Below are 15,146 nucleotides of genomic sequence, written 5' to 3' on the forward strand. Positions count from 1 at the left end.
GCACTCACTTAGGAGGTTGCCCAAGAGCTGCATTGACAAAGATTTAGGAGAAGCTTATACACCCAACCATTTAGCGTAGCCCAGGGAAACTAGGAAAGGGGAGAGGAAAAATGAGAAACTAGTAAATGCTTTCCTCCCTCTCACCTTCCAAAATAACATAGAATTACATTGAGTCTACAGCACAGAAACAGGCCATTCGGCCCAACTTGTCCATGCCGGCGTTTATGCTCCACATGAGCCTCCTCCCTCCCCTCTTCATCTAACCCTATCAGCATATCCTCCTATTCCTTTCTCCCTCATGTGTTTATCTGGCTTCCCCTTAAATCCATCTATGCTTTTCGCCTCAACTGTTCCTTGTGGCAGCGAGTTCCACATTCTCACCACTCTCTGCGTAAAGAGGTTTCTCCTGAATTCCCTATTGGATTTATTGGTGATTATCTTATATTTATAGCCCCTAGTTTCGACTGCCCCGACAAGTGGAAACATCTTCCCTACGTACACTGTATCAAACTCCTTCATAATTTTAAAGACCTCTATCAAGTCACCCCTCAGTCTTTTCTGGAGAAAAGAGCCCCAGCCTGTTCAGCCTTTCCTGATGTGTATATCCTCTCACTTCTGGTATCATCCTTGTGAATCTGTTTTTGCACCTTCTCCAGTGCCTCTATATCCTTTTTATAATGTGGAGACTGTGCACAGTGCTCTTAAATGTCTATAACCTTGACAGTTAGCACTGTTTTAGCGTAACGTTAAGCAGGTGGAAATAAGGGAGACTGTTCAAAGTTTGGTGAGTGGGACATCACGGCCTGTAGCTAATGCTCGTGGGGTGAAGGCCCATGACACTGTCTGTGAAAGAACAGAGTGGGACACTGCACTAAGAAATCTGCTTCTTTTGTTTTTTTTTCTCACAGCACAATGGCAAGTCAACGACGGAACACTACAAGAAGGCTTTCTCCGAATCCTTTGAGCAGCCACCGATATACGTTCCTGTCCTCACTTACATGGGCTACGGAATTGTAACCTTGTTTGGGTACTTGAGAGACTTTATGCGTTCTTGGGGTCTCGAGAAATGCCACGCAGCTCAAGAGAGAAAGGAACAAAAGGTACGATTGTCTCGTTCTTCAGTCTTTAGAAAAGCATCGTGGTTAATTTAAACATTTAATACAATGACAAATGTAGTGCTAAATTTGTCAGTCAATGAATTGGGTTGATTTTTGTACGTTTTTTTTTTACTTCTCCGACCTTCCACTTGATTTTTTTTTCTTCCTGTAACCCGCCTGTCCTGAAAGTGCTGGCTGATGCTGCATTGTGTTTCCACTCCCAGCTTACACCTCTCTGGTAGTTCACCCAAGTGGCTATCTTTATTTTGTGTGAACCCAGACCGAGATCGTCAGTAGGCTGTTCAAACGGAATAAGGGACCAGGACCCCACCCGCACCCTGACCCACGCACACACAAACATGTCCAAAGACGGATTATTCAAAGCAACGAGCAGTAGGAGCCCAATTGTTTTCTCCCCAAACCCTGGCGACGCTGCGGACGTTTGTAGTGCCTCGTCGTTACCGCTGCTGGAATGAGTTAACTCATCACAGACTGCCAGTTGAACCTGGACTTGCCTTGGCTTTAATGCCTCAGGCGCACAGCACACGGTGCATTTATCCATTTTCATCTAATGGGGGTAGAGTTTCCGCTTTGGGCGCAATCGGGAAATGCGCTTGAAATTGCGCGGGTTACACTTCGAGTTTCCGCTGAAATTCATTTGCATAGTCACAAACGTAAAATCTTCTATGAACCGGCGCAATCGGGCTGCGTAATCGGACATGATCGTTTCTTTCTCTAAAGATTTTTCGTCTTTTCGATTAAAAAAAGTAATCCTTGATGTAGTTAAGAGTGGTGACCTGGTGCAGTTTTATTAATACAGCTGAAAATGGGTATATCACCAAAAATAAGCATTTTGAATAAGTGTGCGCAGTGAGCCACCTGATTTAAAATCACTGTATATGATTCTTTTTTTAAAAAAAAGAACCATTTAATAGGTTCGTTGGTGTGAACTGGTCTGTTTCTTAGTAAATTAAATATTTCTTGATATTGAAAAAGCTTTTAAAACGTGCCAACCAGTGCCTGTGCGCCTGAGAAAATGAGGGCAATTTGAAGAACCTTCCCGAACCAGCGCAATCGGTGGGAATCTCGCGAGTTCGACCCGGGGGCGGGGTGGGGGGGGGCCTGATTCGGGCGAATTAAATCTCGAACCAACGTAAAAGATGGCGGAAAACACGGATGTAAGTGGCTTTTTCACGTTTGAAATTTCCCCCAATCTTTTGCACTGGTTCGGCCGATTCCGCCTGGGCTGCGCTGGCATCACTGGCGGAATTACACTCCTTCGAGTGATAGCACTGTAGCGCCTCAGTTTTTCATCTTCCATCTCCGTAGCCTGTAGCCCAGAGAAACTCCTATTCTCCAACCAGCTCTACTTCTCTGCTGTCTTAACTGTAAATCTTAATATATTAAATCAAAGTATTATATAAACAACAAGGACCGATGTTAGAGTTTAAAGTGAGGCCTGAACTACATTGGTTGTGCCCAGGTTGAAATATGCCCTCTGACCTGAAGACTGCCCTTGGTCTCCACTCCCTATGAGCAATGCCACAGGAGACCTGCTAGTATATATAAATATATTGCTTTTTTTGAAAAATCACGGAGCAGGGGACTTTATTGCAGAGCAGCAACTAGAAAGTTTCTTGGCCCCCCCCCCTTTCATAAGGCATTTTGCACTGCCTCTAATCTTCTTTGAAGCTCATCTTAGATGAGTGTCTTGCATCTAGCTTTATACAATACTTGAACATTGTTGTGCGCATTCGGGGGGTGAGGGGTCACTGTGGCACATTCCAGCCTGCTGAGCCACCGATTGGTTGGATGCAAGATCACCTCCACAATTCTCTACAACCACAAAAACAACTTGCATTTATATAGCAGCTTTAACGTAGCAAAACGTCCCGAGGCACTTCATTGGAAGGTCTTGAAACAAAATTTGACACCGAGCCACATGAGATATCAGGACAGGCGACCAAAAGCTCGGTCAAAGATGTAGGTTTTAAGGAGCTTCTTAAAGGAGGTGAGAGGGGCAGAAAGGTTTAGGGAGGGAATTCCAGAGTTTAGGGCCTAGACAGCTGAAGGCACGGCCGCCAATGGTGGAGCGATGAAAATCGGGGATGCGCAAGAGGCCGGAATCAGAGGAGCGCAGAGATCTCGGAGGGTTGTAGGGCTGGAGGAGGTTGCAGAGATAGGGAGGGGGCGAGGCCATGGAGGGATTTGAAAACAAGGATGAGAATTTTAAAATCGAGGCGATGCAGGACCGGGAGCCAATGTAGGTCAGCGAGCTCAGGGGTGATGGGTGAACGGGACTTGGTGCGAGTTAGGATACGGGCAGCAGAGCTTTCGATAAGTTAATGATTCAGCGGTCTTGCGGAGGGGAACCAAGCCACAGGCCAGGCACTTCACCGCAGAGAACAAAGGGAGATTGGAGGGCAGTCCTCAAGCCACTTAAAGGGCTTTTCCTAGCAAAGATGAGCATTGACAGAAGCCAAGTACAGTAACTGGCTGCCTGCCTCACAATTAAAATTACACTCAAAAATAAAACTGAGTGAATTCCCTTCTTTTGTTCAGTGGGTATGGTGCATAGAGATTACATTATGGAAAGGGCAGATAATAAAATACTGTGGCCAAAAAAGTAAGTAAACTCTTTTATTTGTTCCTTACCCTTATTTGTTGCATTAAAAGTGCACTGTCATTGTGAAACTGTTAAATGGGCACTGTCGACACAAAATCATGTTAAAGGATCACCATTATCATGAAACCATGTTGAAAGGGGCAGTGCTATTGTGAAACCATCTTTGAGTTCTCCTAATGTCCCAGCAAACATTTATCCCTCAATCAACATCACTGAAGCAGATTATCTGGTTATTTACCTCATTGCTGTTTGTGGAACTTTGCTGAGCAGAAATTGGCTGCTGTGTATCCCTACATTAACAGTGACCACACTTCAAAAGTACTTTAATGGCTGTAAAGTGCTTTGGGATGTCCTGAGGTCATGAAAGGCGCTATATAAATGCAAGTTTATTGTTCTTTCTAAAAGGGCACAATCATGACACCATGTTAAATGGGGACTGTCATTATGAAACCATGTTAAAGGAGCACTCTCATTGTGAAGCCATTTTAAAGGAGCACTGTCCGAACAAAGATCTGTTTGGCAGACAGAAGAGCCAGGACAAAAATATACCATTTTATTACAGTAACATCACACGCAAGTGATATGTTGGTGATCTATGCAATTGAATTGTGTTTGTGAACAACACAAAATACCCTTTTAAGGAGTATTTCTCATACTCTTGTATGGAATTTAAGCACTGCTGCTGTGGTGGCCGGGGAAGAGGGCATTAAATCACAGATAGTGGCAGCCCATTGGTGAAATGGCATGTCCATAACTGCCTGTACAGTGAGCTTTGTGTGCAGACTGTTCAATGAGTTGGTACAACCCCAACCCCAAAAAAGCTCCCCAACCAGACAAGCATGCCTTTGAACACATTAAAACCTGATCCAAATGGACGTAACAAAAAATAGTGCCTATGAAAATCTTCCATGAAGCAATTCCAATCCACTGGATTCTGTTCCTCTCAGTTGATCTCCTGAGTGAAAGTTCTGCAGAAATAACTATTGATCCCCAAATGCAACCAAGCAGAACTCTAGAATATTTATTGATTCTGGTACCTTCACTTTCAAACCATACCTGCTGAGCGCAAGGAGCATTGTTTCCCACGGTGGGTCATCTCAGTCTACACCTATCCTTAATGACGTCCAATCTGTTCCCGACCAGACATCTGTTGAGCTCCTTGTTTAACACAGCGTTACCCACTCTTTCTGGAGTTTGTTGTGTGCAGCCATTGCTCTGAGGATTGGGGAGAGACACGTTTCTTGGACTCTAATCTCGTTTGAGACGTACTCATTTTAGACTAATGCCACCTACACCGACAACAACAACTTGCATTATTTTTTATTCGTTCATGGGGTGTGGGCATCGCTGGCGAGGCCGGCATTTATTGCCCGTCCCTAATTGCCCTTGAGAAGGTGGTGGTGAGCCGCCTTCTTGAACCGCTGCAGTCCGTATGGTGAACGTTCTCCTATAGTGCTGTTAGGAAGGGAGTTCCAGGATTTTGACCCAGCGACGATGAAGGAACGGTGATATATTTCCAAGTTGGGATGGTGTGTGACTTGGAGGGGAACGTGCAAGTGGTGTTGTTCCCATGTGCCTGCTGCTCTTGTCCTTCTAGGTGGTAGAGGTCGCGGGTTTGGGAGGTGCTGTCAAAGAAGCCTTGGCGAGTTGCTGCAGTGCATCCTATGGATGGTACACACTGCAGCCACTGTGCGCCGGTGGTGAAGGGAGTGAATGTTTAGGGTGGTGGATGGGGTGCCAATCAAGCGGGCTGCTTCGTCGTGGATGGTGTCGAGCTTCTTGAGTGCTGTTGGAGCTGCACTCATCCAGGCAAGTGGAGAGTATTCCATCACACTCCTGACTTGTGCCTTGTAGATGGTGGAAAGGCTTTACGTAGTGCTAGAAAAACGCCCAGGGCGCTTCACAGAGGCGTACTAAAAAGAAAATGGGCACGGAGACAAAGAATGCGACATTAGGACAGAGGTGGGTTTTTAGGAGAGTCTTAAAGGAGGAGAGGGAGGCACAGAGACGGAGAGGTTTAGGGAGGGGGCCTGGGGGAGCGGGTGGGGAGGGCTGGAGGTACCACCACCAAATCTGGGGCGCATAGGCGGTCAGAATGAGAAGGCGCGTTTGGATGGGGGGGGGAGGTGTAGGGCTGGAGGAAGTTATAGAGATAAAGAGGGGCTAGGCCATGAAGAGATTTAAATATTTTAGTGGCGCCAGCATTACCTTAGTTCAAAGTCACTTAATTAAAATGGACTGATTCAATTTTTTTTAGCACTGAATCCCACTTTACTGGGTCATTTACATTGCTTAATTCAAATGTTTGGATACTTCCATTTTTTGAGTGCAAAAAATGACTTAATTATCAGATGCATACTGTATACTTATCTTTACATACCGGATGTTGGAAAAGTTTCATTTTCTCCTCAAGTGCACTATCTTTCAACAATACTGCCCAGTTAATATCTTTCACATCCTTCCCTGTTAGTTTGACATTTCCTCTTTTAAAGTCGTGTATTTTTGTAAATGTCATCGTAATGTGTTCACCAGTCCCTAGAGGCTTGACTGTGACGATTTTGCGGATGCTAAACAGTGCCTTTTAATGTAGAAAGCATCCGGAAATGTTTCATAAAGGGGAGAGGGAAAGAATTAAAGGTGTGCACTAGTATTCAGCTCCGTGGCCTTTGATTCCTCTTGAATGCTTGTAGGCCTCGATGTTTCCTTTGTGCCATGGTAATCAGGACTTAATGTACAATTAAGGTGTGCCCTGACCAGAGCACCATAAAGCTTCAGCATGATAGCCTCACACTTGTGCTCTACTGATTTGGTTATATAGCTCTGCATTCTGTTTCAAGTCTCCCCCTAGCCAGTTCAGTACCATAAGTGTGTCCCACATTTCTTCGCCCCCACCCCCTCAGTTTAGCATCACCTGAAAACTTGACAAACTTGGATTGCATTTTAGAATCAAGGGCCCCAATGTTAACTATTCACCTCTTGGTGCAACCACACCAGAGAGGGGGAGGGGGACAATTTGACATTGAATTCACCCAGTCTAATTTACACTTCCTTCTGAGTCCTTGTGCTGTTAATTTTGCAATCCTTCAATCTGATAGGTTAAGGAGATACCCGGTTGCTTGCCCTGTTCACCCAGGTTCCAGATGTTATCAGCTCGCACTTTTTCAGCAACTTGCCACGCAAAAATATTTAAAAACCCTAAACGTGCACGGGCAAGTCTAACTAACGGCAGACGCCATTAGATGTCCTGCTGCAGCAAAATCTGGGTCATAGTCTCATATATATGGGTGGTTACTGATACTGTAATAAAATCCAGTACTTCCTCTGACATTATTGATCACTATCTGATTTCAAGAGCAAAGTGTAAAGAGTTCAAGTAATCTAGAGTTTAGGCTGTCACAGGGAGCATGAATAGAAGAGAGGATGAATAGTTTAACAGTGCCTAAACCTTAGTGTGCAGATTTTAATGTAGGATACACCGGTACACCACTATCCTATATAAAGCCAAGCACTCTGGAACATAAAGACTCTTGACTCCAGACTGGCAAACTTGCCAACCAATTTTGTACAATCTAGTCTACATTAGGTGGCCGTATAACAGCTCCCACTGTGTACACAAAGAAAGCATTTTGTACAGAACGAATGGAGCCCCATGTTCACCGTGTCAGTGAGCAGCATTGGACAGTCTGAGGGGAATTTTAACCCCTCAGGACAGGCGGGTGGGTGGGTGGGGGGTTAAATTGTAAAGAAAAATGGGAAACCCAACCCTACTTCCGTTTTTGGGGGGGTGTGGGGGTGGGGTGGGGGGGGTGGGGGGGGTGCGGGTGGGGGTGGGCGGTGGTGGGGGCGGGCATGGTTGGTGGTGGGGGGCGTGGGCGGGGTGGGGTGGGTGGGGGTGGGAGGGCGGGCATGGGGGGGTGGGTGGGTGGGGGGGGGCGGGCGTGGTTGGTGGTGGGGGCGAGTAACCTGCTCTCGAGAGGCGGGTCGGTCATTATAATATGTTAATGACGTTCTGTGGCAGCCATTTGGATTTAACAGTTGTGGGTCGGGTTTCCCAGGGTCCCGATTGTTTACACTGATATATGCCCATTTACGCCCACTTTAAATTTGGGTGTATTCTAATAAGATTGGGAGGATACTTGGATGTAACTTGACGTCAGCAAAATGGGGGCAATTCCAGGTGCAGATTCTAGATTGCGCCCAAGGAGGAAACTCCAAGCTATTGTGTTTCATGAATTCAATATTTTCTCTCCTTTCCCATCTTGTTTTCTATGTACCCTGCAGCAAATCTGATGAAAGATGCTGTGTCAACTGTTAGGAGGTATATGAGGGGGATCCGCGAGGCATTCCCTCTTTTTTTCAATTTTCTCCCAGGCATGATAACTCCAAATAATAGCACAGCAAAGAGCTTGAATATATCATGTCGGGAATGACCAGTACAAAAATAAAACCCTGTTATCATCTGCTGAAACTTTCATCCATGCCTTTGTTACCTCTAGACTTGACTATTCCAATGCTCTCCTGTCCGGCCTCCCACCTTCCACCCTCCGTAAACTTGTGCTCGTCCAAAGTTCTGCTGCCCGTAACCTAACTCTCACCAAGTCCCGTTCACCCATCACCCCCTGTGCTCGCTGACCTCCACTGGCTCCCGGTCCAGGAATGCTTCGGTTATAAAATTGTCGACCTTGTTGTCAAATCCCTCCATGGCCTCACCCCTCCCTATCTCTGTAACCTCCTCCAGCCCTAGAACCCTCTAAGACCTCTGAGCTCCTCCCAATTCTTGCCTCTTGCGCATTCCCGATTTTAATCATTCCACCCTTGGCGGCCGTGCCTTCAGCTGCCTAGGCCCTAAGCTCTGGAATTCCCTCCCTAACCCTCTCTACCTCTCTCTCCTCCTTTTAAGATGTTCCTTAAAACCTACCTCTTTGACCAAGCTTTTGGTCACCTGTCCTAATATCTCCTTACGTGGCTCGGTGTCAAATTTTGTTTCATCGCTCCTGTGAAGCACCTTGGGACGTTTTACTACGTTAAAGGCGCTATATAAATGCAAGTTGTTGTTGGAGGGTGGTGCCTTAAGCCGGCATACGTTTTGATAGAAATTAGACCTGCCTAAGATTCTCTGCACAGTGCAGCAGGAAGAGGCATCCAGAGGTTCCTAGAAACCAGCTACTAGAGGAGTTGGGCAGGGGGAGTGTCTGGCCTCTAGTAAGTACTTACAAACTCCCTTCAAGAGAGACTGCTTCAAGGTGAGCCATGTCAGTAGTAGGACAAGAGGCTCTAATTGATGAAGTGCGATTTCATGACTGATGACAGGAACGATTCCTCGCGCAAGAAGTAATCAATACTCGGGGGGGGAAATGTCTTCAGATATGGGAGTAGAAGCCTTTTGGCTGCTATGATGGGAGGGACTGTGAGTTGTACTTTCTAGAGAGAATGCTTTCCTTGCCTGTATTTATCTTGTGATTAACACGGAAGATTCTGTGTCTGAACAAGGTAGAAATGTTGAATTTCTGGTTTGCTGCAGTGATGTGCCTTGAACCCAATGACCCAGTGTATTATGGCTCTCAAATCATAAAGATCCTTTCAATCTACGGGAAATTGAAAAAAAAAGTTTTCAACTGGACAATACCCCAAACTATATGATAGGAAGAATAGTTTAATTTCTGTAAGTTATTTCTATGTGTGTGAAATTTCTCTGCATCTTTAAGGGTAATTGACAAAAGAACCAGAGGGGAGATGAGGAGAATTATTTTTACGCAGCGAGTTGTTCTGATCTGGAATGCACTGCCTGAAAGGGCGGTGGAAGCAGATTCAATAATAACTTTCAAAAGAGAATTGGATAAATACTTGAAGGAGAAAACTTTGCAGGGAAAAGGGCAGGGGAGTGGGTCTAATTGGATAGCTCTTTCAAAGAGCCGGCACAGGAACGAAGGGCCGAATGGCCTCTTTCTGTGCTGTACCATTCTACGATTCTATTATCTTCTTTGCAGGCTATGGCCTCAATTGTGTTAAACGCTCTCATGTTAAAGATCATACCTGCGAAAAAGATGGTTCCCTATTCTTCCCCTTCGACATCAGTGTAGCGCAATTTTATGTACCGTCACTCGAATGGAATGTCGTTTAAATTTCTGGAAAGCAGGAGGAGTGCCAAGTCTCTTTTTTTTTCGATACTGGAGGTGGGAATTTAGAAGTTAAGCTTATTGGATACATTCCGTAGTCCCACGCAGAGACTGCATTGCTCAAGGATCAGGTATAGACATGGATCAGCCAGCAAGTAGGCGTGTGTGTGTCTTATTTTTAATTATTGTGCTTTCAAGCAGCGTCAATTCACCCCGAGTTCTGCAAAGAATACAGGTGATGGCACCCACGCTGGTTCTCCCGCCCTTGGCTGCACTCTAATCATCGATTTGCAGCAGGCGACCGCACATACTTGGGACTCCACTTTCTGCCTGGGCTCCGATGGAGGAGGGCACCGGGTGGGAAATGTAAACAGGAGAGAGCTGTGTTGCAGAGCAAAAGCATCGTATAAGTACTAAATCCACAGTGGACACATGCAGAATGCTGGCACTGGGATAGATAGGCCCTTGCCTGCTCTCCCTCACATCCCTCGGCCCCCTATCCCTCTCTCTCACACGGTAATTACACTGTGTGCTTGAAGGTACGCTCTCAGCTGCCCTCATGTCTGCACTTGACTTGCGTACTTGGTATATATACCAATTACCCACAGACGTCACTTATTTCCAGCAGCAGCTTTCGTAGCCAACTATTTTTTTAAAATCGTGCAAGAGAAAAAGTCAGCATCTCAATATTTCAAATAGAATTATTTTGTAATTAAAAATATTGAAACAGTAACAAAGGAATTTATGACATTCGTTGCATCATCAGCATAAAGCTGCCGCAGGGACTGTGTTACTGGGCAAAATGCTAAAGGTGTAACAGGAGATTTACAAATAGCTTACTTTCCGTGCGTCACCTCCTTTAGAGAGAAAAGAAACACGCTGAGCTCTGATGCGATCCCAATGTCAGGGGGCCAATTAATGGGGTTTTAAAATTTTGTTTTCAAAGTTTCATTGCCCCGCCCCCCCCCCCCGCGGCGACGTAATGGCCTAGAAATTGGTGAACGATCTCTGGGCCGGAATGGGCAAGCCTGAGGCACTCCCGATAAATCTCCATTTCAAGATGACTCAATTGAGGTTTGCCTGTGGCATCAAATCAAAGCGAGCAAAGGTGATGGAGAGCCATTTCCGGATCTCGAATTTGAATGCCTCTTTGCAGTTTGTGTTCTGCTTGCTTCCAGCTCCGTGTACATTTGGTCGTAGGCTGTGTCGGCACTAGAGGCCAGCTGGCTGTTCGGTGGTGCTGAGGATTTGGAACGTGATTCCTCAAAAGAATTTTTAATGCACAGTGATTTTACTTCATCTCCCTATCTCCGTATCCTCTTGCCGCACTGTAACCCTTCGAGATCTCTGCGCTCCTCCAATTCTGGCCTTGTGCGTCCCCCGTTTTAATCGCTCCACCACTGGCGGCCGTGCCTTCAGCTGCCTAGGCCCTAAGCTCTGGAACTTCCCCCCCCTAAACCTCTTTGCCTCTCTACCCCTCCCTCCTCCTTTAAGATGCCCCTTAAAACCTACCTCTTCGACCAAGCTTTTGGTCACCTGTCCGAATATCTCCTTATGTGGCTCGGTGTCAAATTTTGTTTGATAACCGCTCCTGCGAAGCACCTTGGGACGTTTTATTACGTTAAAGGCACAGTTCCCTGGACTTTATCTCCCTTTTTAAGTATAGGAATAACATTAGCTGTCCACCAGTCCTCTGGCACTATTCTCTTCTAATGAATTTTTATATATATGTAATAATGCCTCTGCTATCTCCTCCCTAACTTTTTTTAATATTCGCAGATGCAATCCATCCGGACCAGGGGGTCTTATCCTCCCTTAGTTTGATTAATTTATCAATTATCTCTCCCCTTTCTATCTTAAATGTTTTAATATCTTTTTCGATCCCTTCTTCTAATGTCCTGCCCGCCTTGTTAGTCTCCCTGGTAAATATGGGGGCAAAGTAACTATTCAATATTTCTGCCATTTCGCTGTCATTACCTGTGAGTTTATCTTGTGCATCCCTTAGTGGCTCTATCTCTATTCTGATTTTTCTTTTCTTATCTATGTGTCTGTAGAATACTTTACTATTTCTTTTTAGATTCCTTGATAATTTAATCTCGTAGTTCCTCTTTGCTTCCCTAATTGTTTTTTTAAACTTCTTTCCTAACCTCTTCGTATTCCCTTTTGTCATCCCCTCCTTTGTTGTCTATGTACTTAGACCACACTTGGAGTATTGTGCACAGTTCTGGTCTCCGTATTGTAGAAAGGCTATAAAGACATTGGTGAGGGTGCAAAAAAGATTCACAAAGATGATATCAGAACTGAGAGGATATCCTTATCAGGAAAGGCTGAACAGGCTGGGGCTCTTTTCTCTAGAAAAGAGAAGGCTGAGCGGTGACCTGATTGAGGTCTTTAAGATTATGAGAGGGTTTGATAGGGTAGATGTAGAGATGATGTTTCCACTTGTGGGGGAGCCCAAAGCTAGAGGTATAAAATAGTTGCTAATAAATCCAATAGGGTATTCAGGAGAAACTACTTTACCCAAAAAACGATAATGTGGAACGAGCTACCACAAGGAATAGTTGAGGCAAATAGCATAGTTGCATTTAAGGGGAAGCTAGATAAGCACATGGGGGAGCAAGGGATAGAAGGGTATCCTGATAGGGTTAGATGAAGTAGGGAGGGAGGAGGCTCGTGTGGAGTATAAACGCCGGTATAGACCATTTGGAGCAAATGGCCTATTTCTGTACTGTAGCTTCGGTGTAACTCGATATAGATGCAAGTTGGTGCTGTTGTTGATTGCTGTAAAATTTATCATTTGATGTTTCACAATGTAGGATTTTGTGCCACTTTACCAAGACTTTGAAAATTTCTACAAAAGAAACCTGTACATGAGAGTGCGCGATAACTGGAACCGGCCAATCTGCAGTGTGCCTGGGCCCACGTTTGACTTGGTGGAGCGGGTCACTGATGACTACAACTGGACTTTCAGGTACAGTGTGAAGGACAGGGGCTTCCAACCTTTATATCTGTTTGGATTTATAATTGGGCACTTAATTTAACAGAGCGTGACCTTTTCACAGCTTCAGCTGGAGCCTGCGCCCCAGATAACAGGCAGTGGTTCAGTGGGCAAACCCTCTCGCCTCTTGAGCTAGAAGTTTGTGGGTTCAAGTCCCCCCCCCACTCCAGAGACTTGAGTACATAATCCAGTACCGGCACTCCCAGTGCAGTACCAAGGGAGTGCTTTCGGATGAGATATTAAACCTAGGCCACGTCTGCCTCCTCGGGTGGCTGTGACAGATGCCATGGTGCTATTTCGAAGAAGAGCAGGGGAGTTCTCCCCGGTGTCAATGGCCAATATTTATGCCTCAACTAACATCACCAAAACAGATTATTTGGTGTTTGTGGGACCTTGCCGTGTGCAAATTGGCTGCTGAGTTTCCCTACGTTCCAACAGTGACTGCACTTCAATGGCTGTAAAGCTCGTTAGGCCGTCCTGAAGTTGTGAAAGGCGCTATACAAATGCAAGTTCTTTATTTCTCAGCAAATGCCCAGTCAACACAAGTGAAATAACCTTTAGTGAAGGCAGTGCCACCCACTGGTTCCAAACAAAATGGCCATCCATACTCGAGAGGGGGAGGGCAAGCAAACAGAACTAGTCACACCACATATTCGAATACAACATTGTCGAAAGTGTGCAGGACCTCCTTGGAAAACTTGTTAAAATCTTAAAGCTTTCCAGCCGCTTCTCGCGATGTCTATGTTGTTAACACATAATGTGACCAGCGGAAATCTGCCACCATTCCTCCATCCCCTGTGACTGAAGTTATGGTGGATTTTAATTTTCGCTCCATTTACTCTTCAATTTCAGCAAACATGCCTCCTCGCATGGCACATCTGCAAAAGGACAGAATTGAGACCATTCCTTAATTCATAGTATGTTAGGAATTTTAAACCTAATGTATATGCTAATGTGCTGTTGCAATACTCAGTGAGCTCAATGACCTGCTGTTGCTTTGGATTCTCAAATCCTGCTGATTAACTTGAAATAAACGGCCTAATTTGTGATGTCAGTTTGGGGGTGGGGGGGGTGGAAATACAAACTTTTTGCAAAAATTGGCAAATGCAAGTTTATTGACGAGGCGATCGTTGGAAAATGCAGTACATTGCGTCGCTGAGCCGTGCAGACCTGGAAAGTTCACTCCCTCGTACCTGCTGCTCCGAGCCAGCGCGTTAACATTAGCCTTCGGGCTATCGAGGGGGGGGCAAAAAGAAAAAAATCAGACCAACCTCCCGCCAGACAGTAATCCTCGCTGAAAGTTGTCTGCACGTTGTTGATTCTGAGTCGCGCTGAGCCCCCGTTCCCCACCGCCCCGGCTCAGTTCTGACGGCCACTTGCGCGCTCGTTCTCTTCCCGTTCCCGGTGCCTCCTCTCAAGTGTTACGTTTGTCAATTGAAGAACGGTGCGCCGTTCCCGCCCCCGCTATAAACCGGAAATAGGTTGAGGCGAGAGAATGACAATACCCGAAGGAGTCACTCTGAGCAACTTTTGGCCATCTGATAATTAAATGCTGCGACCGCTGTCGGGTTTTTTTTTTCAAGCTGCCCAAGTAGTTTTTCCCCTTCAGTCCGTTTTCCTTTGTATATGCGAGCGAATCTTTATATTCCACTGGGGGGAAAAAAATCTCCAAAGATTCCGATGTCTGATAATCTACTTTTTCATAATTTTTTTTTAAAAAAAGAGAGTTTTCCCGGGGGCATAAAAACAAAGAGGTTCGTCCGCTGCTCATTACCAGTACAGAAAGGATGGCCAATTTAAATTGGGAGAAATGTACCTTGCTTCATAAGTGACGGTCATCATAAAGGACAGTTTATTAAAAGAAGAAAGGAATTTTCTGTGGAAATTATTTGTAGACGGAAAAGCAAAAATAGGCGGAACACCGAGCGGAAGGAAAGAGAGCGACGGGGAAAATTGCCTGGAGGAGAAATAGTCGAGCAAAAAAAATTGGAAATAAGAGTGGAGCAAAGACAGAGTGAATAAAAAAGGCAGAACGCACAGCGAGAAACCAAAGCATGAAATGCTGGAAGAACACAGCAGGTCTGTCAGAATCTGAAAAGGATGTAGACCTCACCTGAGAACTGCTCTGGAACGTTATCTTTTCTAATGCTGATGGACCTGCTGTGCATTTCACCAGCGATCGCCGATATCCCCCGACCTCGAGGGTCCTCGGCTGCGGCCTCCTGCCGCTGGTGTTCCCTCCCTCCCTCTCGCCAGGCCTTTCCAGGCTTCCCCGGTCATTTTCAACCCTCCCCCCACCCCCCGCCAGT

General features: G+C 45.7%; 1 protein-coding gene across 2 annotated transcripts in view; it reads left to right on the forward strand.

Moving 5' to 3' along the window:
* Positions 1-15,146, forward strand: part of sptlc3 (serine palmitoyltransferase, long chain base subunit 3) — a 107,173-nt gene that overhangs the window by 18,471 nt on the left and 73,556 nt on the right. For both annotated transcript variants that reach the window (XM_067989456.1, XM_067989457.1), the window contains exons 2-3: positions 909-1,100; positions 12,656-12,810. In XM_067989456.1, the coding sequence (XP_067845557.1) occupies positions 909-1,100; positions 12,656-12,810 (347 nt within the window). The remainder of the gene's footprint in view (positions 1-908; positions 1,101-12,655; positions 12,811-15,146) is intronic.

Source organism: Heptranchias perlo, chromosome 8, assembly GCF_035084215.1.
Source record: "Heptranchias perlo isolate sHepPer1 chromosome 8, sHepPer1.hap1, whole genome shotgun sequence".
Taxonomy (NCBI): domain Eukaryota; kingdom Metazoa; phylum Chordata; class Chondrichthyes; order Hexanchiformes; family Hexanchidae; genus Heptranchias; species Heptranchias perlo.